Source organism: Leucopleurus acutus (genome assembly GCF_964270905.1).
Source record: "Leucopleurus acutus genome assembly, chromosome: 2".
Lineage (NCBI taxonomy): Eukaryota > Metazoa > Chordata > Mammalia > Artiodactyla > Delphinidae > Leucopleurus > Leucopleurus acutus.
The window spans coordinates 118,586,844-118,610,428 of record NC_139143.1 but is presented as its reverse complement, the minus strand read 5'-3'; the positions used below and the strand labels follow the sequence as shown (position 1 = coordinate 118,610,428).

The 23,585-nt window shown below is 41.7% G+C and overlaps 1 protein-coding gene across 2 annotated transcripts in view; it reads right to left on the bottom strand.

Annotated features, from left to right (window-relative positions):
- Positions 1-371: 371 nt before the first annotated feature.
- The window catches only part of DDAH1 (dimethylarginine dimethylaminohydrolase 1), a 154,679-nt gene continuing 131,465 nt past the window's right edge, over positions 372-23,585 (bottom strand). For both annotated transcript variants that reach the window (XM_082834722.1, XM_082834723.1), the window contains exons 5-6: positions 6,072-6,215; positions 372-3,596 (exon numbers count right to left, since the gene is read on the bottom strand). In XM_082834722.1, the coding sequence (XP_082690848.1) occupies positions 3,480-3,596; positions 6,072-6,215 (261 nt within the window). In that variant the 3' untranslated portion in view covers positions 372-3,479. The remainder of the gene's footprint in view (positions 3,597-6,071; positions 6,216-23,585) is intronic.

The following is a 23,585-nucleotide window of genomic DNA, read 5'->3' as shown; positions in this document are numbered from 1 at the left end:
GTTTGATTTTTATTTTTGCAGGGAGCGGTTATTATTTTTACAGTCAGAAAAAGAGAACAATGAAGCTACTTTCAGTTTGAAAAAAATTGTTGGAAATAAAAAGTCTTATTAAAAAAACCTTCATATTTCCTAAAAAACTCTTACTATAAAGTAAACAAAAACAAAAAGCAAACTCTTGCATGAACACAGGAAAAAATCTTTCAACCGTCTCCATAACTGAGCCATATTATAATGTGCTGATGACAGGAATCAAAGGAACAAGGGAAGCCTTTTTGAGGAGGAACATATGTGAAATCAAGATCTCCTGACCACACGTGGATAATATGCATACTTTTAAAGCACCACAAGTATGAAGTATCCTTTGATTATCATTTTAATCCAAGCTTTTGATAGCAGTTGACTTACAGGTAAGTATTTCTAATTCCATAGCTTATAGGACAAGAGAAAAAAAAAACAAAAACTTCCCATCTCTGGTAGCAAAGAAATGGTGACTTCATTCACCACAGCAGTTTCTGTTGCAAGAAAGAGACATGGGCTATTGATCACAGTACAACTCACACTTTATTCCATCGTGATTGGTATACTCGTAGGATCAGTACAGCAAGAGACTAAAATCAGTGCAGAATTTCTCTGGACTAAAGGACCGTGAAAGGCATTACTGGTTTTGGCACACAGAGTGGATAACCATACACTGGCTGTAACAGGATGGTCAGTATGATAAAATGCACGAATCTAACACCACGTGGAAATCATGTCTGAGTTCTGTAGAATGTAAAGGAGTAAATAATTACGAAGACTAACATGCAACTCTAAATAAGTCACATTGTTCATCTACAGACTATTTCTCCCCTTCTAGATGAAGAGATGGCCTTAGTAGCCTGTTCACAGTAGCTTAAAAGAGCAATCAATATACAGTAGAGAGATGTGCCTGCTGATTTCTATAGCAATTCATCACAGTTGAAGAAATAATGTTAAATCATGTACTTTCTCTATATTGTCCTTAGTAAGTTGAATCTTACTGACCAAGTGATTCTGACTCAACTTTTATTTACTTAAATACAATCTCTAATGTCTTTATAATGTCAAAAAGCAGTTTCTGTTAGCTTTTCCTTATAAATCACAATGGACAAGAGGGGAACCTAGGTAACGGGGTAGCGGGTTGTCTTTCCTCTTCAAAGATAATATGATGCTGATGAGTACACCAAAGAAATACTACTACTATGCTGCAAATATTTTAGGTTTCCACATCAGCATATCACAGAGAGAGTCCAAAGAAGCCAGCCTTGTAGGTGATGTAGCAGTGCAGAATAAGATTCTGTAGAAGAGGCACATAGATTCTAAGTGATTTCTTGAGACAAAGAGAAGGAAAGACGGAAAGATGAAAAGAAAAGGAAAAGTGAAAACAGCCTTCTGTAGAACAAATGGTTCAAAAGAAAAATTGATTCACTTGCAATTTACTAAACATAATAGAGAACAGTTCTTTAGTTTGGAAAGCTAGAAATAAAGATATTGGAAATTATATGCCAGTTAGCTGTACTATTAAGACTGAAGTGGCTGATTGAGTGAGTTTTCCTGTGGTTGTTTTTGAGGGAGGATTTCTGTTTTTGCCAGCATAGGGCCGGATTTAACCCCAAAGGGCAACCATAACTACTGAGGACAATTTTTCTTTATTAACTTGGGCACGTGGGTAATATTCATTCTCTCTGTGGTAAAAACATATTATTCACCCATGATGAGACAGTTGGAAATATGCCAGTGACCAAGATACGTTTCAGTCATAGGATGCATGAAATTAGATATTTGAACGTGATATGAATATTAAAGTCAAGCAAAAAGAAAAAGAAGGAGAAGGAACTTCTTCTAAGTCTGACGTAAAATGATCGAATAAATGAAAAACATAGTAGTTAAGGTTGTCTTGGTTTGCTCAGAGGTCTCTCACTTCCATTTGTTCAGGGGGAGATGAAATGAATGAAGGTATTCTCTCTTGGTCACCAAACATGAGGAATGTCTGATTACAAACACGTTAGGTGAGCCTAACAAGACGTGAAGTAGCATTCCTTAAACTCCCTGAATCTTAATCTTAGCCATAGGCAATACAGGAAAGGTGGAGATGACTGGGAAGTTTGATAACATGCCTGGATCAGTCACCATTCCTTGGAAAGTACCATTTCCCTGGTCTGCTAAAAGACTGATTCTTTCATTTAAGTAAAAGACCACCATCGCTCCCTTCACTGCGGCATTGTTCTTTGTTAAGAGATTCGTGTCAGTTTAAGGTTGTGTAATTGGAAGGCTACAGAGGAGAGAAGTTTTAATTGAATTCCACAGTAAATATTCACGGATATTTCAAAGTAGAAGTGTCCATTGTCTGCGGCTGATTTCAAGCACCAAGCCTATCACTTCCTGAACTGCACCATCTGGCTCGCACTAGACCATCAATAATCATTTTTAGATGTAATGTCTCTTTTGAAAGAAATAACTCTGTAGGTCAGCAAAAAAATAACTCTGTAGATTAAGGGGTAGAAGCCTGGAAACAGGGTGAGTCACAATGGGGGGAAATGAAAGTAAATTGAAAGAAAAAAATAAGTCTATTCCCCAAGGTCTGTATATGGCCAGTAATAAAGCAAAAATTCACGGAATGTGACTTAAAGACTTTCTAAAGTGTTGTACTCATGGGGTGTGTCCAAGCTTCTTGATCTGCAACCCCCTAGCAACCATCTGGTGCTGAATTCACCTTCCTAGGTGTGGTGCCCTACTTCTTCTAGAATTTAGATCTCTGGGGCAAACCCCACTGGGATGTGCCTCTGTGCAGTGAACTCTCCCCCAAACAGCCGCTCTGATTTTGGTCACGGTTCTGCTGAGGGGCCTGTTTGACCCTCTGCGGGAAAGTGGTGGTGGCGGCAGATGTAGCGGCGAGGCAGAAAGACTGCTGGCAGACAGGGTCGACCTGCAGGAAGATGTGCAGAAGGCAAGACCCCGGATTCTACCCAAGGTCGAGGCGACTGTGATAGAAGTGGGAAAGTTTTCATACTTCAGATGGAAACAAAGAGGGAAAGGAGGAGGATCCACAGACCAGGGAATTTCATAGGAGCCAAAGATAATTAATGATATACAGAAAGAAAATCCAGCTTAGCTGACTGATCAAAAAGACATTCTTCGGTTTATATTGGCAAATAAACAATTTTCACACTGATAATACAAACACTAAAATGAGTGTTTCCTTACAATTATTAATCACATTTGAATAATTCATTAGCTCTATATTTTCTAGATGGCTTAATTCATTGAGCAAATCCACAGTTTAGGTACCACCTCGAGGGGAGGGGCTGGGGGAGGTGCAGAACGAAGCAATTAAATTTAGAATTGTAGACCAGTGTTAGTAGCAGAGTGGCATAAAAGATTGTCAATGAAAACGGTAGGAATGGGTGCAGTTATCGGCCTTACAAGTGCAGTATTGCCGGCAACAAGGGAGGGACTGCGACTCAGGACTCTACTTTCTTGTTAATTAAAATCGAGCAGCAGGTCAGCAGCCCGTCCACCTTTTCCATTTCAGAATGGCTCACGGGGATCAGCATATGGTCCTTGAGCTTTTCATAAACCTGCAGGAGGAATCAAGGAAAAGTAGAGAAGAAGGCTTATGTTTCTGCCTCTGTCTTCCCTGGCCCCCAGGCCCACCCCCTCCACCTGGGGTAGAGGATTCATGTAGCTTGTAAGTTTAGGCTTTTCACCCATTGAACCCCAAGATATGCATGGAACCAAGACCACACACGTGCCTACAGCGATACCCAGAGAGCTAGCAGCATTGGTTAACCACTAGCTCTATGCTCTAACCTCAAAGCCAAAGATGTGTCAGAAATGTGGTTGTTACTAGAAAGGCCTTTACTCTGCCCTTGTCATTGCTAGATTAAGTGATATATGAAAGTTGGTGGACGTGTTTACAGGCTGAGTAGGACTCTCTCTCCACGCTTCAAAACCCTCTCAACTATAATGTTCCTTTCCTTAATAAGACCACTGGAAAAACTTGACAAAGTATAATTTAAGTGAAGGATTTCAGGTCAAACTGCTTTTAAATTACAGGTGTGTGAATTTTAGAGCATCTTTTGACACGAATAGAAAGCAAGCATGTGTCAAACCTTCAAATTAACAGTCCACGGATTTTTTCTCTGATGATAAAACAAAGAACATTTTTTTTTTTAAAAAAAAGGCAAAATCACTTGAAAATACACTGCCTAAAAACAATCTACCATGCTTCTGTAGGATGTACTTTGGTACAGTGGTTAATTAAGAGTGCTGGAACCACACAGAGTTGGGTTCCAGCCCCAGTTCTGCCAACTTACTGCTCCAAGTGTAATTTCGGTCAAGTGGCATCGCCTTGGGATTATTTCTCTGTAAGACTGGAGTAGTAATAGCACCCTCACAGGGCTGCTGTAAGGAATGAACAAGATAGTACATGCGGTGTGCCTGGCACAGGGGAAGCACTCAATAAATATGATGTTACTGTTTTTGGTGGTAGACCCAGGGCTGAATTCAGAAGCAGTTAATGATCATCTCGTTATCGGATGATTGATGTGGCTGAAGGGGTACGAATGATCCAGAGCTGTGTTTCTCCAAGTGAGTTCAGTGACCAGGGTGCTTACTGACATGGCAGATTCTAGGGTGGGGAGGTCTAGGAACCTGTATTTTTAACCACGCTGATGCACATTAAATTGTGAGACCTACTATTCATCTGAGAGCTGGTTAAGCCCCAGTCCAGGGGGTCAGGGGTCCTGTATTTTCCTCAGGTTCACACTTTCAGCCATGGAAGAAGAAAAAAAAATTATCTATTTATCCTCTTCCCCTGCTCGCTTTTTAATCTGCTGAGGGGGATTCTTCCTGACTAGGAGGATAAGCCTAGTAATTATACAGTATTGCATATTTAAAAGGTAGCATAAACTATTTTCTAAAAGTTTTAAAGCTTAAGATTAAAAGAAAAGAGAGAGAGAGATCAGTGGTTACTAAGACTCTTCTGTAAGGCTTACTATAAATATCTTGCTCCTCTGGACAGAGATGAACATACTGAAATGCCTAAAAAAGATATGAACACTTGAAGGATCTATGGACCAACACTCTTAATCTGCTTGGTATGATTAAATTGAAATCACCAAAGTATACAGATGAGACTGGCAGAGTGCCCTGAAAGACTGGGAAGATTTTCTCAGACCAGGAAGGAATTCCATACGGAGCGGGCAATTCCCTGGCTGGAACATAAATGCAGAGCTGCTTGGAGGGACCAGTTGGCTGGTTCCAAGTGTGCTGTATTTATATTTCTTCTTGTTCTATCCTTTCAGGCCTTTGTTGCCTAGGATGTGTAGCCCCTGCTTTTGAGCACCCTTCTCTTTGGGTCATTCCTACTTCTCTGACTGAAGAAACAAATGACCCTCTGATGAGGGGCAGCTTAGATTTGTCAGAAAACAATGACGCAGTTGGCCATCTAATTGTAGGTCTCTATGCTTAATGAGCATGTCAGTGTCAGGAAGTACATTTAATCAAAGCTGGAGCACAGACTTGGGAGATCCAAATACTCATTTGAAAAGGTCTGAATACCAGGCATGATCATCTCAATTACTTTGCATGCATTAGTGACCAATGACACTAACGAGAAGAGCGAGTTAAATAAACTTTCCTTCGGCCCTAAATTATGTTATCCTTGTACATTTTGGAGATTAATCCTTTGTCAGTTGCTTCATTTGCAAATATTTTCTCTCATTCTGAGGGGTGGGATAGGGAGGGTGGGGGGGAGGGAGACGTAAGAGGGAAGAGATATGGGAACATATGTATGTGTATAACTGATTCACTTGGTTATAAAGCAGAGACTAACACACCATTGTAAAGCAATTATACTCCAATAAACATGTTAAAAAATCATATAAAATAAATAAATAAATTATGTTATCCTTTTGGCTTTCCTAATGATGTGTATAGGGGAAAAGGAAGCCCTGTTATTTGTCACTCTATTGTGAAAAAAATCCCTAGGCAGGAAGGCTGCAAAGGGAGGCCTACTCAGCTGCTGTGGCAGGAAGGACTTTTTTTTTTACCTTTGCACTTTCTGGATACTCTTCTGGGGTTCGGTGCAGCAAGACGTGGCCTTTATTGGGGATATTTAGATATAAGCAGTTTGCGGCCGTGTCATCAGGCACAGTGAGTTTGTCGTAGCGGTGGTCACTCATCTGTTGCATGATCTATAACGAGAAACAAAGCAGGCCTAAGCAGAGCGTCTCCCACACTTGCCAACAGAAGGAGGGCAGTGTGGTGGGATAAAAGCTTGCAATCCATACCTAAGAATGTTCCTCTGTGTTGAAGTTCCCGTCTATTACCTCTAGACACTTAGAACCAAAAGAGGAAAACTGGATGTAGCTACGATTCTTTGGAAGAATTGTAAGGGTTCTTCTTGTTCTTTTAAAAGTATGTGTTTGTCTCTAAGTTTTCCGGACGCGCAGGCTCAGCGGCCATGGCTCACGGGCCTAGCTGCTGTGCGGCATGTGGGATCTTCCTGGACCGGGCCACGAACCTGTGTCCCCTGCATCGGCAGGCGGACTCTCAACCACTGCGCCACCAGGGAAGCCCAGTCTCTAAGTTTTTAAGGGTTTTAAAACGATTATTTGTTTCATAAGATCTATCAGAAAGACACATAGACAAAAGGCCCAGCTGGGGTTTTGATGATATCCTCAGCTGAGTAAGCAGGGCTGCTCTGGTCTATAGGGAAAAAGGATCATAGCAGTAATCAGAATGGTCGGTAGCAGTAATCAGAATGGTCAGTTAACTGATTTAGCAATAACTGCACACACACACACACACACACACACACATAATTTCCTCTTCTAGGTACATTTAAATTGAATTCACTTGTCTGTTGGCAGGTGCTGCCCTTAATACAATGAACATAAAAATCCCTTGGGGAGAATGTTAAAATCATATTCCAAGGCCCCCAGGGATTCTGGTTTGGCAGGTTTGAGGTGAGGCATAATAATTTGTATTCTGAAGCCCTCCAGGTAATTCTGAGGCAGATGGTCCCTGGACCACACTTGGAGGAAAAACTGACTTAGCAAGTCCATTCATCAAATGAAGGGTTTATTAGTACCTTAGTATAAAATAACTTGAAGATAAGACAAAAATGAATTCTGCAAAGAACTTAAAATATTGATATCTCATCTTCAGCCCCTCAACAAATTAAAACAAAAATGCAAAGAACAACCTTCCCCATTCCCCTGCACCCCTCCCCCACGCCAAAAATATCCAAACATTAAAAACAAAAACAAGTATGATTTTGGGCTTACTCATGTAGACTCTTTCCATTCTTTATCATTATCTATATGTTTTAAGGAATCTGCCAAAATGTCATGCCATGGAGGTATAAGAAGATCTTTTCACTGTCTGGTTCTAATCTATCTTTCCAGCTAGGTCTTCCTTTGCCCCTCAAGATTTGTGTGGAAATGGGCCTCATATTATAGGACCCCAGAGTTAGGTCTCTTGTCTACTAAGTCATGGAGGCACTGAACAGTAAGATTTACGGTGTGGAAGAGCAGAAGAGACGCCACGCTCCCTGCAGAAACTTCACTCCCAAGAGGATGTGAAGAATACAGATGGTAAGGCCTTCTTGACTCACCAATCAGGTAATCCATTCTCTTCTCCAAGTGGGGAATATGTCAAGAGCAGACAGAAACCAGGAATAATATGATAATGGAACATCCTTCACATAGAAGGAAACATCAAGAGTGGGGATGAGCTTAAGCACTGTATCAAAGGCTCAGAGACACAAAGATAAACAGACATAAATCCAGTTTTTGAAGAGGTCACAGGCTAATGGAGGAGACTGTCAGACAAATAGACAATTATATTACAATAAGAACAGGCAGAGCACCATGCTAAACATTTTACATTTATTACTGAATCCCCAAATTCCCATTTTACAGATGAAGAAGTTGGACTGAGAGAGGTCAAATAACTTGCTCAAGGTCATAATTGTAGATTTAAACCCAGATCTGTGCAACTCAAAACTTTATTTATTAATCATCTCACTTTGCTCTTTCTTGACTTCCAGAGCTGCAGCAAAATCCCTCTCCTACAAACTACCATATCATCTACTTTTTCACACTAATTTGGTACTTTAAATTTATGGTCAAAATTAATCATGGTACCATTCATTCTCTTTTTGTGTGTAATCCTGTTATGACACGGTACAGTTTCGACTTGACTGGACATCTCTTTCGCACTTTTTTTTTTTTTTTTTTTTTTTGCGGTACACGGGCCTCTCACTGTTGTGGCCTCTCCCGTTGTGGAGCACAGGCTCCGGACGCGCAGGCTCCGGACGCGCAGGCTCAGTGGCCATGGCTCACGGGCCCAGCTGCTCCGCGGCATGTGGGATGTGGGATCTTCCCGGACCGGGGTACGAACTCGTGTCCCCTGCATTGGCAGGCGGACTCTCAACCACTGCGCCACCAGGGAAGCCCTTCTTTCGCACTTTTTAATGTAAATTGTTCCCCGAGGGGATAGGCCCATAGGGTGGATCACCCACGGGTAGGGTGGGTTCTTCCTTAGAGCCCAGCCTGAGAAACCTTGTATCTATTCAAGGACATGGACAATTTAGAACTATTATAAGCAAATTAACAACATATTCAATTTAGCCCTCTTTATAAAATGGATGTGCCCAAAAATAATATGAAGAGGCTTGTTTAAGAGAAAATTTCCAGACGCAAGTAGCTCTCCTCTATTATGAATTGCTATTTAATTATATCTTAGGCAGACTTTCTTTTGGCTGCTTTCAAAAAAAAAATAATAGTAGCTTCCCTTTATTATCGTGTAGGAGGGGACACATTAAGACGGTGAACTCTGGAAAGAGACCTGGGTTTAAGTCTCTGCTGTATCCTTTGTGAGCTATAGAAATTCAAGCTTTTTTTTGACTTCTTAGTTTCCTCATCTATAAAATTGGGATAATAATAGTCTTTGACATACTTATTGTGAAAGATAAGTGAAGATAATGAATATAATTAGGCGCTGTACTAAGCCCTTAATTAGCTACTAGTATTTTACGACATGACCAGACAAACAAGGTTCAGGCTTCCAGTCTGCAGTCCCATCTACTGTTCTGGCAAGCTTTGCCCTTTAACCTCACACTTAAGATAGCCTGTTCTGAGATAAAGAAATCACCTATGGCTCTTAGTACAAGATGAGTTGAAAGAGAAAGAAGCATAGCCACACCTCATAAGCCTTGACTATAACTTCAATGGTCCCATGAGCAGCCCAGCAAATTCCCCACCTCTCAGTCTGACTCATGCATGTCCGGTGGTGACTATGAAGCAGAAACATGGAATGTTATACATTCCAGAGGAAGTGTTATCAAGGATGTTATCACTGCTGGCTTTTTGTTTATCAGTGAAGGAACAAACCAGAATCTCCAAGGTTGCAGAGAAACCTACCTCAGCAAGTGCCCATTTTCTCTGGAATAATAGGCACTGAATCCTTCTTTTCCTGGTGTGATTTATTTACCCGGCCTTCAGCTCTCTCCATGTTCCCTCCCATCTCCCCACATCCTAGCTTGAACAATACCACTCCCCTCCCATGTGCTTCATTTGTTGTTCTCCAGTTGATGGTATTTATGTGAAATTCTAATTGCTGTTTTCCTCACTCTTTAATGTTTCTCTCTCTTCTGGGCCTTATATTTATAATTTATAACTTCTGGTGGGAACATTCCAAAAATTACTGACATAAGGTCAGTACCCAACCTAGCACTGTTTGAGGATAGTTTCATTTTTTTCATCACTGTGAGGAAAGGAGTTATAATATTCTTAGAGCGGAAATAATTGAATGCTGGGAATACATAAAGTAATTCACTGATAAATTCTATTGAGAGATACTCTTAAAATAAATGTCTTAACAAAACCACCAAAGCCACCTTAGGAGAAGCTTTTCAAATAATTTATCAAGACCGCATGGTTATCATTTTAAGACAGGTTAAAATCTGTGCCAAAAGAAATGACTTTTAATACTAGAACAGACCCTGTGTGGAGCAGTGAATGGCTCTGCTTAACCGTGGAAAGAAAAATACAAAAGCTCTGTCAGGCGTAGTCTTTCTAAATTAAAAGGATTTAGGAAGCGGTAACTATAGATAATAAACAAAAAATACATTTTTTCCATGAAAAAGCTAAAGGTGTTTATTCTGAACACAAAGGGTTTCTCTCTTTTGGGACAAAGAACAGGTTTTTCTTTTCCTGTTAGTGACTGTTTTTCTTTCTCTTATATGTTGTTATTGTCTGAATAAGACAGCTTGCATTTATTTATGGCTGGGTTCAGAAGACGCACATATATACACAATGCAGGGCGCTTGCCATCCAGAGGGGAATACACAGAAAAAGGTTCAGGAGACTGTGTGTCTCTCTAGCATCTCTCCCCTGTGGTGTTGGAACGGCACTGCGAGGGTGTGAGGATGTGCTCCCGGCCCGCCTGGCAGGGCATCACCTCAAAGAGCTCAGGCTCCCAAGGACAGAGCCAGCGCGAGGCAGAGGAACGGGGTCTGCTTCCGCTTTGTGGATGCACAGAAGCCTTTGTTAAAAGATGAGTATCATTTCAAATATTCTGAGAATGTGGCTGCTAGGCTGTTTAGTTCCATGTCCCAACATTTTTTCCTAAAAAGGGGTGGAGGCGGTGTATTGCTCCAGAGCTGTGTGTAAAGTGTTCTTTTAACACCGGGGGCTATGCTTCCTGCTTCTGGCTGCGCTGGGAGCCAGCACGGAAAGGAGAAAACCGCTAATCCGTCCCCACGCCACAAGTTCCCGAGAGGCCCCGGACTCCGGGTAACATGCAGCAGTTCTACAAGGCTTTGGGGGAGTATCTGAGAGGTTAAGTCGCTGCTCTAAATGTCTTTTCTGATTTCTGCAATTTCCCGAAGGAGTTATTCCACTTTGTGTAAAAGAGAGTAATTATTGAATATCATCAGGACTGGATACAATTGGTGTTCCCGTTCAATTCAACTGTCCTCTTGGAGCGCCCCCTTCAGGCCGGGCGCGAAGGCAGTGGGAGGTGGGAACGGGAAAGAGATGAAACGGTAACTTGGTCATGGATTCTGCCTTCAGGAGATGATAATCTATAATTTAAGGAAGGCCAAGGGTAAACTAGCAGTAAAAAGAAAGTCAGCCTCACTCCTGACAGAGGCATCTCTTTAACGAAGAAGGCATGCAGCCGTGCGAGGAAACGGCTCTGAGAATCATCTTGGCCGCGTTGTGGTGGTCTGTTACACAGCTGCTGGTTTGGAGGAACCGGCCTTGCTCCCCAGAGGGGAGCTGTCACAAAACAGAGTGGGAAATGTCTGGCTTCCAGCCCAAGATGATTTGCATGGCTAGTTGCATTAACAACCAGGCATTTCCGGCAGTTCCCAACATTTCTGGGAATTTTCTCATCCAAAAGTCTGGAAGGCAGTTTCATTCTCCCACTTGTTACTCATGGTTTCTTTGTAGAACATCAATTATTCTGAAAAAATTCCCAGGCTATGTTGTTTCACAGAACAATGTTGGATGCATTGGTCAAATACCGAAGCAAAGTTATATAGAACGTATTTAAAGATGTTTAGGAAACAGAGCACATTTTTGGCTTGCTCATACTTGATCTTCCTATGAAATATACATATGTATTCATCTCAGCGTATCAAAATGGAGCCAACTCAATAAAGCAACTCATTATAGATTCTATTGAGATATACAACATATGATGCTCAAGCACACTTTTCATTGCTCCTGAATATCTAAAATCATTCATACATTTATTTATCCACCCATCCATCAACAGTTTATTGAGAGTCTGACAATACACCAGGCATCAAGTCCTTGCAGTCCTTTTAAGGCTGAGTCAAACAGCTATGAATAACGTTCTAGAATTGATATCATGTTTTCATTTTTTAACGGTTTTTCCATGGATCAGCTCAAAATGAACATAACCTGAGAGAGGTTGTCTTTTAAACAACCTCTCTGAATTGATGGGCTGTGATCCTAAGAATGAGGTTACATGGTTCTCTTTAGTTAAATCTGGGCAAACTTTCAATGCCAAATATTCCCTTCCAAGCTAGATGACATTTCCTCCACATATCATCTCATGTTTGGAGCTGCTGCTTTACTCAGATCATATGGCACACGTGAAAATGTGGAGGAAAGAATTCTTCTACTATTCAAACTACAACCACAAGTCACATAAACCATTTCTGGAAGGAATCTTCAAACACAGTGGTTTCTGTGGAAGGCTGGGAAAAAACCCCCATACTCTTACAGGACCACTCTGAGCTCTGCGGAGGGCTGGGGAGCAGGGCATGGGCAGAAGGAACAAGGGGAGCTTCTATGGGTAGTCACAGCCCTGATTTAAGTTTTTGACTCAAGGAGTGGAGAGGAAAAAAATCAGACCAAAGTACTTCCAAAATGCAAAGTCTGGCATCCTACCTTCCCTTCTTACCCCTGCCATGCTTCTCTAAGACTAGTTCTGTAGCAGAAGCAAATATCCCACAGACTTATTCTTAGTCTTGAATAAGTACAGTAGACAGCTGCCTACTTGGCTACTGAGGTCATGCCCTGGCTATGTTTCTTCAGATACCTGCACCCTAAATTCAGCTCCTAAAATCTCATCATCAAAAATTAACTTCCTTGGGTATTGGGAGCTGGGTGATCTTTCAGTTTCCCCCTGGATCATTCAATAGCAAGAAAGAATTGGAATGTTTATTGAGCGATCTTCTCTTTATTGATGGTTTATCTATCTTCACTTATTTCTTTCTTTAACAATTCATTTTACAGATAAGAAAGCCAAGGTTCAGACAATTCAGTAATTTTTCCAAGGTCACACATTAAGACAGAAATCCAGGATTCAGGTCCAGGTGAGTCAGCCTCCAAACGCCCACCTTTTTACTTCACACCCATCTACCACCTTGACAATAGCCCTTGAAAGATTAGACTCGGAGCTCACTAACTGACAGCCTGTGGGCTAATTTTTCTTGTAGATACAATTTATTTGACGTGCACATATATGGAAAAGTTTGCATTTAAGTGCACCTTAGACAGAGAAGGTCTGGCCTCTGAAGTCATCCGAGTTTGCTACTAGACTACATAGGTTGGTTTCCAGAGCTAGCTACTCTATTTTTTAAGTAGATGAAGGAAGAGCAAAGCCTTTGGGAATGGAAAAAGACAGTGGGTGAAGAGGCATTATCACCTCTAGAGCAGTAGAGGGTAAGCTCCAAGGTAAGAGATGAGAAATGGCCAAACACACACACTTTGCAATGATGCCCAGGACCAGCCCTGTTCACTCAGACCCCACCACTGGTGGATTAATGCTTAGTCTCTGTATGAGCAAATGATTCCTTGGTTATCTCATCAGTAAGGCACACATTCAAACATTTTCCTTGCAATAATCGTAACTGTTTTGCTTTGAGACATTCAAAATCCTCTACCCAGTCTGCTTGGCCATTTGTGAAAGGGTTGCCTGGGAGTTAGGGAAGAGTCTATGCAAAGGAAAGAGCATTCTTTTTTTCTGGAATAGTGTGAAGAAAATCATCATTGGGACTTTCAACTATATCCCTCTACCTAACTGTACTCTTAGCCTGGGCGCCAAACCAAAAAGTCTTTAGCATATGTTTAGTGCCCTGAGATCTTCAGCTCCAGGCAATAGTGTGCTGGTAAATATGGGGGAAAACATATGCATAATATACCTACAGAAGTTTATTATACATTTTACTGATATAAAGGATGGGTAGCATCCTTTACAATTTATAAATAATAATAAAAATTTCAATACTCTTGACTATAAATTTCATATTGTCAGTTGATTCTCACAGAATGCTTCTGTTGATTTTTGCAGAGCTTGGGCGTTTGAGGCCAACCTAATAGTTGCAATTGACAAATCACTGTAGTTCCAACATGGCTGCTGGTTGATATTTTGTTTACACTAATGAGTAAGACAAATGAAACAATGAAGATATATATTGGAACTTTACTTGTTTGGCAATGATGTGAGGGACTTCTCTGCTGAAGTGCATAGTAGTTTCTGAATACTGGAAGAATATTTCCTCATTTTTCCCTCAATGTAATGGCTACACACATGACACATTTTTTTTTTTTTTTTTTTTTTTGGTGGTACGTGGGCCTCTCACTGCTGTGGCCTCTCCCACTGCAGAGCACAGGCTCCGGACGTGCAGGCTCAGCGGCCATGGCTCACGGGCCTAGCCGCTCCGTGGCATGTGGCATCTTCCCGGACTGGGGCACGAACCCGTGTCCCCTGTATCGGCAGGCGGACACTCAACCACTGCGCCACCAGGGAAGCCCACATTTTTAAGTTTAATCTGCGTGACTAAAAATTTCCCCATCACTTTCTTATGTCTAGACAATCAATAAAGTGATAAATCAAGTCCTGTTTTGTAGATTTGATGATTTCTGTGGTGCAAACATTCTCACCACAGGCAATTTCAAGTTACCAAAGTGACATCTGAATATGGCATTGGGAAGGAATGTGCATGGGCACACTGTTACATAACATCACCATACACACATAAACAGATGTAAATAACTGTAAGAGCACAGCTAATGGTAAAAATGTAGTAATATAATTAGGAAGCGATGAGTTTTAAATATTTATTACCTTTTTTTTTTTTTTTTTTTACGGTACGCGGGCCTCTCACTGCCGCGGCCTCTCCCGTCGCGGAGCACAGGCTCCGGACGCGCAGGCCCAGCGGCCATGGCTCACGGGCCCAGCCGCTCCGCGGCATGTGGGATCTTCCCGGACCGGGGCACGGACCCGTGTCCCCCGCACTGGCAGGCGGACCCCCAACCACTGCGCCACCAGGGAAGCCCTATTACCTTTGTTTTTAATGAAATTTCTTTAATCATAAGTTTATGTAATCTGATTTTTAATAATGGATGTGTTTAACAACCAGCTGTCAAAATTCCCCAAAATGTAACAATTGACCCTGGTAAGCTAGTAGAAGCTGGCTCCAGAAAACCGCTGCCCTACACAGGGGACTTCATGGTTCTACAAGACTTGGTTCCTGAATTTCAGCAGGAGTTGGCTTTTCATAGAAAGTTACCTTAAGTCACTCTCTACCTTCTTTGTTAGTACCAAGGATAACTTTAGTTTTAAAACCTGGCTCATGTAACTCTTGCTTTCTCATGGGCAAACAATATTTGGGGGTTAGCCTTCAATGAGCTTATGAAAAACACTGACGGTATAAGTTATCATGAATACTTAAAAGGAAGGAGAGCAAATTGGATTTGCTAAATAGGAACCTAAATTCAATGAAGTTCTCAAACATATAAGCGAGGATGACTGATTGGAAGCTTAAAGTCTGAATGTCCTACGTATAAAGAGGAAATGAGAATTCATGGTTTGCATTCTTAAACTTGGCTCCAATTTAAATTATTGTTTCTCCTTTTACATCCCTTTCATTTCCAGTTATGTTATTTTGCTATGCTTCATGCATCTTTGTTAAGTCGCTTTTACAAAATGAGGGGCAGTATGATTACATAATTTCGAACGGTTTTTCTAAAAACATGTTTTTAAATTATAAACCAAAATACAAATTATAAATAAAAAACATAAGTTTCTTGTACAAGATTCAAATATGAAAAATTAAAAATTCTATTGGATTTAACACAACTATATACATTTGTCAAAGCCCACTGAACTGCACATTTAAAGCTTGTGAATTTTACTGTATGGAAATTATATTTCAATAAAGCTGATTTATAAAAAAAAGATGGGGCTTCCCTGGTGGCGCAGTGGTTGGGAGTCTGCCTGCTAGTGCAGCGGACACGGGTTCGAGCCCTGGTCTGGGAGGATCCCACATGCCGCGGAGAGGCTGGGCCTGTGAGCCACAACTGCTGAGCCTGCGCCTCTTGGAGCCTGTGCTCTGCAACGGGAGAGGCCACAACAGTGAGAGGCCCGCGCACCACGATGAAGAGTGGCCCCCACTTGCCGCGACTGGAGGGAGCCCTCGCACAGAGACAAAGACCGAGCACAGCAAAAATAAATAAATTAATTAATAAACTCCTACTCCCAACATCTTCTTTAAAAAAAAAAAAAAGATGAAGTCCTGTTTCTCCCCCTCTATCCCATCTTTCTCTTTTCTCTTCTCCCTTTCCCTATGGGAAACCACTATTAAGTTTGATGTGAGTCCTTCAGATCATTTTTTACACATATACATACTTAAAACAAAACCTGTTTATCTCCCACGGAACTTGTCAGTGAAGGAGCCTGAACATCTCAATTTCTAGGGGTCCCAAAGTCCACTTCTCTCAAAGTCTGGTAACAAAAGCCTCTGCAGGTTTTGTACTCGTGAAGGCAATTTCTGTGATTGTCTTACAGTTATGACATTTTTGCCCATAAGTAGTTCCAATGCGTGTAAATAATGTTACACAAAAACTGAATAAATATTGGGATTTTATACAGCTATTTAATTCCCTCCTACTGAAGAACACTCTTGCTGTCATGAGCTACTTGATCTTCAGAAGTCACTGCTGTCGCTAAATGCATCAGGGATAAAAGCACCTTAACTGTGATATGCTCAGAAACTGACATTTCTGTGAAACAGGGGTGACAAAGCTCATGCACGTTTTAGGATGGGTTTTCTTAACCTCAGCACTATTGACATTTTGGGCTGGATAATTCTTTGTTGTGAGGACTGTCCTGTGTATTGTAGGATATTTAGCAGCATCCCTGTCTTCTACCCACTACATGCCAGAAGCATCCACTTCCCCGCCCCCCACATTATGACAAAAATATCTGCAGATATTGTTGGATACTCCCCTGGGCGGGAGGGAGGGGCAAATTTGTCTCTGGTTGAGAACCACTGTTTTTAGGAGAAAGCTATCAAATCTATTCATATTTTAAAAGAAGAGCAGATACTTATGGGAGACAGCAGGAAAAACAACCAGAAAAAGAAAGAGAGAGAAATCAAACTTCCAAATAAGTATACCATTTACTCTTCTATTCTTCCTCTGAGTTAATAAGATCCCTGATAAGAAATGGATTGGTATTTAAGAAAAACACTGCTGTCCCCACATATCCTGTACAAGAAACCCAAATCCCCTGTAAATGACAACCAAACCACGGCTGATGAAGAGAGCAGCCGTCCTCACCTCACCTGCTCTTGTGTGGGGAGTTACCTGGGCTCTCTGCATTTCAGGTTTTACGTTTCTGAAATGGGGAGGAGAAATCGTGGTTTCCTTCTGATTTGGCCTTTGTTAGTGTCAGACAGTGAATGCTGATAAGGTACTCTGAGAACTTGGGAAAGTGATGTCATTTTATCAAGCCCACTTCTCTTTTACGGAGGTTCGGAGAGATAAAAAATTAAGTGACTTACCTCAAATCACGCAAAGGTAGTGAACCGCAAAGCTAGGACTAGATCCTGGATCTCATGACTCGGTCCAGGCCTTTTCTAGTGATCTTGGTTTGGTGGAGAGAATTTAAGTGGGACATGGAGCTTCCCTGGTGGCTCAGTTGTTGAGAATCCACCTGCCAATGCAGGGGACACAGGTTCGAGCCCTGGTCCGGGAAGATCCCACATGCCGCGGAGCAACTAAGCTCGTGTGCCACAACTACTCAGCCTGTGCTCTAGAGCCCACAAGCCACAACTACTTAGCCTGTGTGCCACAACTACTGAAGCCCGTGAGCCACAACTACTGAGCCCGTTGCCACAACTACTGAAGCCCACAAGCCACAACTACTGAGCCCGTGAGCCACAACTACTGAGCCCGTGAGCCACAACTACTGAAGCCTGCCTGCCTAGAGCCCGTGCTCTGCAACAAGAGAAGCCACTGCAATGAGAAGCCCGTGCACCACAATGAAGAGTAGCCCCCGCTCGCCTCAACTAGAGAAAGCCTGCGCGCGCCACAACGAAGACCCAACGCAGCCAAAAATAAATAAATTAAGAAAAAAAAAAAAGAATTCAAGTGGGACAAAGAGGAACCATATCAACCCCTCCTCCACTCCCAAGTTAAGGAGTCTCTCTTCCCTTCAAGGTCTATTCCTTGATTTGTGGAATGTCCTAGACCAGTGGTTCTCAACCTTGGCTACACGTTAGAATCATCTGGGGAGCTTTAAAAAATATATAGATCTCTGAGCCCCAACCGTAGAGATTTTTTATTTACTTGGTCTAGGGTGGGGAAAAACGTCACTGTTTCTTTTTAAATGCTTCCCCAGGTGACTCTAAATATGTAGACAGGATTGAGAACCACTATTCTGTGCCCTCTCTATAATTTCTACTAATTTGGGGGGCAGAGGGTGGTAGGGGAAAGGAGGCAGGTTATTCTCCTGTTGTCTCTGGCTCCACTGAATTAGATCCCTGCAGAGACACAATTATTTTACAGGTGCTATTCCTCTTTTAAATGATGTCAACATAAGCAGGGACCTCAGCCTTTCTTTGATTGCCTGAAAAAGAAAACCCTATTCACCTGGGTAACAGATTTTTCTCAAGTTTGGCAGGTTGGAGTATTGCAGTAATATAGACACTTAAAATAGAATACGAAATGCTGGTGTTCTTCAAAGACTTGACAACTCTGGTTTGTGGTTCAGATCTCTTCTCTTTCCCTTTTCTCTCCTCTTTCCCTATCTCCACATTCCTATTCTAACAAAGGACGTTTTGCTTTCTCTTTTGCTGTATTATCTCCTGCTGATCCCAAGCCTTCAAGGGTCTCACCTTTCACCCCAAAGGACTTACTGTATTTTCCTAAACAAAGGTAATTCTCTCGTAAGAAGAATGCAGGGTTTAGCTCTTCCAAGGGCCTATGGACATTGTGGTTGCCTCCCACATGTCTAGTCTCTGCTTTCTTAGCAATCACCCCAGTTTTCACTTGTAAATCTACACCTCTCTGTGCAGCCCCCATAATCTGGGGGAAGCTAATTCCACCTCTGACTCCAGGACTGAGACTCTAGGCCAAAGGTTCCTTTCTTGGTTCACAGTACCTGTAAGTGTCTCATTAATATTTTCATGGTGCCTTTAGGCCAAGAAAGAAAAAGTGAAACCCAAACCAAAACCAACAAATAAAATAAACCCCTACAAATCTAACACTTTTGTTTATTAAGTAGTTAGGTCCAAACAACTTAATAGTAGAATTGTGTGTGATGTCTGACAGGTATATCTGTGTTCTTTTTGAAAAATTTAAATTTCTGCCGTGGTGCCCCTGTGAGTTTGTTTGTGGTGCCCCTGTGTGCCTTGATGCAGTCAGGAAATTGCAGCTCCAGAGAAATTCACCCCTTGGTTATATTAGTGGCTCAGGGATGGACAGATGATTGGTTTGGACTATTAAGAATGGACAAGATCTGAAAGAAGCTTCCTTACTTTTCTGAGAGGACTCATGTCCCCCTTCCTGAATGTGTGTGAAGAGGCAAGTAGCAAGGAGCTGCTGGCAACCACTTGCTCCCCTGAAGAGGAGCCAGCTTTATAATGAAGCTCATCTGTGGAAGGTGAAGAGAGAGGAAAGGAATCTGGTTCTTTGACAGCATCACTAAGCAGACCCATCAAACCTACCCTAAAGTCTGTATTACTTCAGAACTACATGGACCAGTAACTCTCCTCCACTGTTTCGGCCAGCTTGAACTGGGTTTTCTGTTCATGGCTAGTGAAGATAGATTTTTATCACTGAGAACTGAATTTGGTTGTGACAGAAAGTACCTGCCTCCTCAAAACAACTTTTAAAGGTTTATTTCTCTCTCGTGTGAAAGGTGTTTTGAGGTTGTAGCACAGTATGGTGACTTGACAGTCATCATGGGCTGAAGTTCTTCTAGCTTTTTGCTGTGTCCTACCTGGGATACAGCCCTTGTCCTCATGGTATAAAATAGTTGTTTATGCTCTATCACATCCCTTCCTCAAGATTCAGGAAGGGGAGAAGGGCACAACTCTTTCCTTTCAAATCCAGGCTTCCTGGATCTCACACACAGCACCTCTACTTTCATATCATCGGGCAATACTTAGTCTCATTGTTATACGTAGGACAAAGAAAGCTGAGAAATGTGGACGTTGTTCCAAGTGGCAATGTGCTCATATATATATATTTTAAATAAATTTATTTATTTATTTATTTATGGCTGTGTTGGGTCTTCGTTGCTGTGCGTGGGCTTTCTCTAGTTGTGGCGAGCGGGAGCTACTCTTTGTGGTGCGTGTGCTTCTCATTGTGGTGGCTTCTCTTGTTGCGGAGCACGGGCTCTAGGCATGTGGGCTTCAGTAGTTGTGGCACACGGGCTCAGTAGTTGTGGCTCACGGGCTCTAGAGTACAGGCTCAGTAGTTGTGGCGCATGGGCTTAGTTGCTCCATGGCATATGGGATCTTCCCGGACCAGGGCTTGAACCCATGTTCCCTGCATTGGCAGGCGGATTCTTAACCACTGCACCACACAGGGAAGTCCCAGAAATGTGCTCATTTAAAACTCAAGGTTCAGTTAATAAGAAGGAAGGGAATAAGGGAATAAGGGAATAAGGGAATAAGTATGGAAGTTGGAGAAGGCAACTGACTCAATTGGTCATCAGTTGGTTCAGAGAGTAATAGTTTTTACATCCCCACTATTCATATTTTGACCTCCGCCCCTTTAGGTGATTGACATGCTGTTTGGATTTAATTAAGTCAAGGTATCCAAGTCATCTCAGGCGGACAGATGATTATTAGAAGCTTCCAGTGAGGCACAGTCACATCACTGGCCCTCTGTGCAGGGCTTGGCATGGGGTAGGCGCTCAATACATACTCGTTACATGTTGACTGACTGAATGAATGATCTTTCAGCAGTGCATTTTGGCATATCAGTAACTCTTAAAATCCTCCTAAAATCTCCTGATGCAATTTCCTATAAGACACATTCACTCAGAGCTCAACCTTCAGTGAACAGCAAAGAAGAGCTGCCAGTTGGCGCTTGTGCCACATCCTTCTGTGCAATCAATACTTGTTACTGAAGATCCAGCTTTAATCAGCTTTGGGTGCTCTGCAGGGGCCCTTCTCAAATTCTCCCTAACAAGCTCATGGATGGGACCACACAACTTCCTACCCAAGTAAACATCTGAGTTTCCTTCCTCTTTCCACTATTCCTACTTGAAGAATTTAGTATCCTGCTTGTTTTCAAGCCCCAGGACTTCACACCTTCAGACTTTTCTATTCAAGTTTAAGAGCCTACGTGCCTAATGAGAATTAGAGCAATAAGCACTCACTGCAGATATACTGTATTTTAATTTGCAAATGTTATCAACAGAGAGAAAGGCACTAGATGGAACACATGATAGCGTTTATTCTGGAAGCATTTCCCCCTAAAATGACACAGTATTTTAAAGAAAGTTAGCTTTTCATAGGCACAATAATCTAGTGAAGTTTTGCGTGGTTTTCTATTACATGAGAGTTATTTCTCTGCAGTGCCAGTTATGTTATTCAATAAGATACTATGCTGAATATTAAATGGCATTTTCTGTCCAAAGACACATGCAGTTTACTTTTAGCATGAATCTTCTCCCCCTGCCCTCAAATGCTAATGTATAGAAACTGATGTCTGGTGAACTCCAGAGTCAGTGCTTCTCACAGTGTGGTCTACAGATTACCTGCCTCTGAATCATGCAGTGGTTCCTGGGCTCCATGCCAGGGCTGCCGAAGCAGAATTTCTTGTGGCGAACCCCAGAAGTGTGATGTGCGTTTCAAATGTGCACTCTGTGTGATTCTTGGGTACGCTAAAGTTTAAAAACCACTAACTTAGGGTTTTCAAATTAAATTAACATCATCATCACACATACTACCACTACTAATATTACAACTACTAGTAGCTAATCTATACTGAACTATTATCACTTGCCAGGGTACGGATGGAAAAAGAAATGGACAATTAGAAAATGTGCACAGAATGTAGCAGATTCAACACCTTTTATTTAGCTCCTAATAGGCTTTTGTTTTGAAATTCTGTACCAAGAGTCACCTCTGGATATGTGGTCACGGCTTTGAATTTGGTTCCACTTCAGAAAGAGATAAAAGGGAATGGCTTGTCGTAACCTATCTCCAAAGCTTTTTACATCTGTAGACAGGTAGTGTTTGGGTAATACCGGGCCCCAACTCCAGCACCCAGTGACCATAAATGAAAAACAGATTTAGAAATACTCTTAAAGATTGCTGGACTAATGTGACATTTTGAAAGATGAAAACAAGGAGAAACAGTAAGCAATTATTAAGAGCAGGGTAGTATTACTGGAGTGGTTTTGCAAGAAGGCGGTGGCAAATTTACTTTTTTTTTTTACAATTAAAAAAATTTTTTAGTGAAATATAGTTGATTTACAATATTGTGTTAATTTCAGGTGTACAACAAAGCGATTCACTTATTCATATATATATGAATATATATATTCTTTTTTAGATTCTTTTCCCTTATACGTTATTACAAGATATTGAGTATAGTTCCCTGTGCTATAAAGTAGGTTCTTGTTGGTTATCTATTTTATATATAGTAGTGTGTATATTTTAATCTCAAACTCCTAATTTATCCCCCCTACCCCAAATTTACTTTTAATTTGTTTCTCTTGCATGTCATTATGTCTAAGGATGGCTGAAATCCCAGTATTGTATCTGGCAGTGTGGATGTATTCCCTAGAAGCTGGAGAATAATTTAGGGTTAAAATGTCACTTCTAATTTAGTGTCTACATTTTACCATATGCTTCATTAACCTTCAGCCATCAATAGGATACTCATCAACACCGAGGGCATTTAATACATGTGATGTCCACGGAGAAACAGTGACCCAAAACTCAACCATTCTCCCTCCAGCTCAACTGACACATTTCCTAATCTGTTCCACATCAAGAGTACTGGCGTTGGCCTGGTGAGACTGTCACATAGGTCATGCTGTGATGTACAGTTTCATCCCATGAGGCAGAAATCATCCTGGGTGTTTTGCAGTCTTCTGTCAACTCAATTCAGCCAAGAAACAATAGGACTCCGCTGGAGATGGAGGGCATGCAAACGTTAAAGTGATTTTTTTCGTGTGCTTTGAGAGTGAGTAGACAAAGATAATAAAAAAGAAATGGAAAAGGGTAAAGGACAGAGACTCCAAATTCAGATGAGCTGCTGTGTGCTGCCAATGGACACTGAAATGGAAGCCAACCCCGTTAAGTGTCTTACAAGCTTAGACGAAGGACGTCTACCAGAGTTGCTGTCAGTTGGATGTGTCTGAGTACAGCTCAGTTCTCAAACTGTGAATCTAGCTCAGTGAGATCCAGCAACACATTCTGCCCACCAGTTTTCTGTGGTTTGTTCCTGTGTTGATGGAGAGAACTGAATTCACGGTGACAGTGAGAGATTGAACTCTTTTCCGAGAATTCCACCGAAGGCGCCCCATCTGGTAGTCATTCTGAAGTAATTTTGTTGATCATTGCTCCCTAGGGCCTAGTACAGTGCCTGGTACACAACAGGAGTTCCATAAATATCTGTCCAAGTGTTGACCTGCTCCTTTCCCTTCCCCTGCCCTTTCAAGCCCATCAGTTACAATGTTCTGTTATTTCTCTACATAGAACTCACCTCCTGCACGGGGCTCTTCATTTTCACGCCTGCTTCCCCAGTCCAGACCCTCCTGTCCTTTAT